At 50.7% G+C, this 1802-nt stretch overlaps 1 protein-coding gene across 1 annotated transcript in view; it reads right to left on the bottom strand.

Moving 5' to 3' along the window:
* gnas (GNAS complex locus) overlaps window positions 1-1217 on the bottom strand; it is a 311904-nt gene extending 310687 nt beyond the window's left edge. Inside the window, exon 1 of the mRNA XM_060836269.1 lies at window positions 707-1217. Coding sequence (XP_060692252.1) covers window positions 707-980 — 274 coding nt within the window. The 5' untranslated portion in view covers window positions 981-1217. The remainder of the gene's footprint in view (window positions 1-706) is intronic.
* Window positions 1218-1802: the final 585 nt, after the last annotated feature.

Raw genomic sequence — 1802 nt, 5'->3', positions numbered from 1 at the left:
CCCCCCCACCCCCCTTCCCCCATACCAGCCCGTCCCCCCACACCCCCGTCCCCCCCACCCCCCTTCCCCCCATACCCGCCCGTCCCCCCACACCCCTTCCCCCCATACCCGCCCGTCCCCCCAACCCCCTTCCAATCTCTACCCATTGAAGAAACATTTTTCATTTTTTCCACCAAAGTGGATAACCTCACATTTATCAACAGTATTATTTAATTTGCCATTCTCTTGACCACTCGCTCAGCCTTCATAATTCTCCCTTGAAGTATAGCGATGGATAAAGCACAGCAGGTTAGTCAGCATCCGAGAAGCAAGGATCCTGAAGATGGATCCTGCCCAAAATGTTGATTCTCTCATTCCTTGCCTGACCTGCTGTGTTTTTTCCATTGCCATGCTTTAGCAACACTGATTCTCCAGATCTGCAATCCTCACTTTCTCCTAAATCCTTTTGAAGCCTCTTTGCATTCTTTTTACAGCTCACATTCCCACTTAGTCTTGGGTCATCTGCAAACTTGAAAACCAATAACTCACCAAGGTTCCTTCTGCAGCACCTTCCAAACCACAGCTTCTACCGCTGGTAAGGAAATGGGCAGCAAAATCAGCAAGAGGTAGAAAGTTACAACCTGCTGTTTTATTGTGGAGGATGAGAAATGGAAATCATGAGAGAACAAGTAGGCGGGGAGGGGATGGAGCTGAACAGGAGACTCACCGAGTAGCAGGAGTCGGTGGGTTTGCTTGTATTCGCGCTTCTCCGCCTTCAGGCTCTTGTCGATGCTCCGGCTCCGTTTCTTGTCGGCTTTGAGGCGGGCTTTCTCCTCGGAGCGGAGCCGCTCCCTCAGCTGGCCGTCCGGATGCTCGTGTTGGCCAGCTTCGCCTTCCCCTCCGCCGGCGAGCGCGTTGGCCGGCCGGCCCCCGGAGTACGAGATGCTGGAGGCGCTGTGGGGACCGATGAGCCGCGACCTGAGACTGTAACACGTCCCCATGGCTGTCACAGTGTAACCGAGGAAATGGATACAAAAACAAGCCGCTCGCTACAGCTCCCGGCCCAGGGGCAACTTCAGCGGCTGCCTCTCACCATCAGATCCCTGCTCCCTCTCCTGAACACTAAAGGAATGGCCCTGAGATCCCTGGCCTCGATTCCTCTACACACTTTGCCCACTCCTCCACTGGCTTTTTAAAAAAAATATATAGAAAGATAACAGTTCCCTCACTGCCACGTGATCAGGAAATGGACCTTCTTTTAAAACACATTGCCGCAAATGACTGGCGCACCGAGTGGGAGGGTTCTGCCTCTCGTTGTGACTTCCCACGTTTTAAATCACCCCTTTCCCTATCAATATTTCCTTCCGATCTCCCACCCACCCAAACATCAACCTATCCATGTTCAAGCAGGGGGTGGCATACTGCATTGGTGTTGCTAAAAACTCTTGCCAGACCATAAAACGTGTGAGCTTTAATGGCACGGCTGAGTAGAATGCACTCCATTATTAATCTCATTTTTAAAATATTAAGACAGTAAGTAAGTGTACACCCCAGGGATGCGTTTACAAATCTTAACAATTCCCCAAAACAAGCTTCAGTCCCTGAAATCTTCAACCACAGCCTGGTACTGGATAGCAAGTTTCTCTCTTATGACCATTAGTTTTGAAAAAAAAATGTAGAGTTTCCATATCGCTATTTGTGAAGTCCTGTCGCTGCTTTAATGTAGTGGATATGACCGCCCATCCGCGCCCGGCCGGCTCCCTCACACACTACGGTATTCTGTTTACCGCTGGACACATTGTATTCTGTCAGGTTGATCAAGG

The sequence above is a fragment of the Hemiscyllium ocellatum genome, chromosome 15, assembly GCF_020745735.1.
Source record: "Hemiscyllium ocellatum isolate sHemOce1 chromosome 15, sHemOce1.pat.X.cur, whole genome shotgun sequence".
Classification (NCBI taxonomy): domain Eukaryota; kingdom Metazoa; phylum Chordata; class Chondrichthyes; order Orectolobiformes; family Hemiscylliidae; genus Hemiscyllium; species Hemiscyllium ocellatum.
Note: the sequence above shows the minus strand (reverse complement) of the source record. Positions and strands in the feature narration are given on the sequence as shown.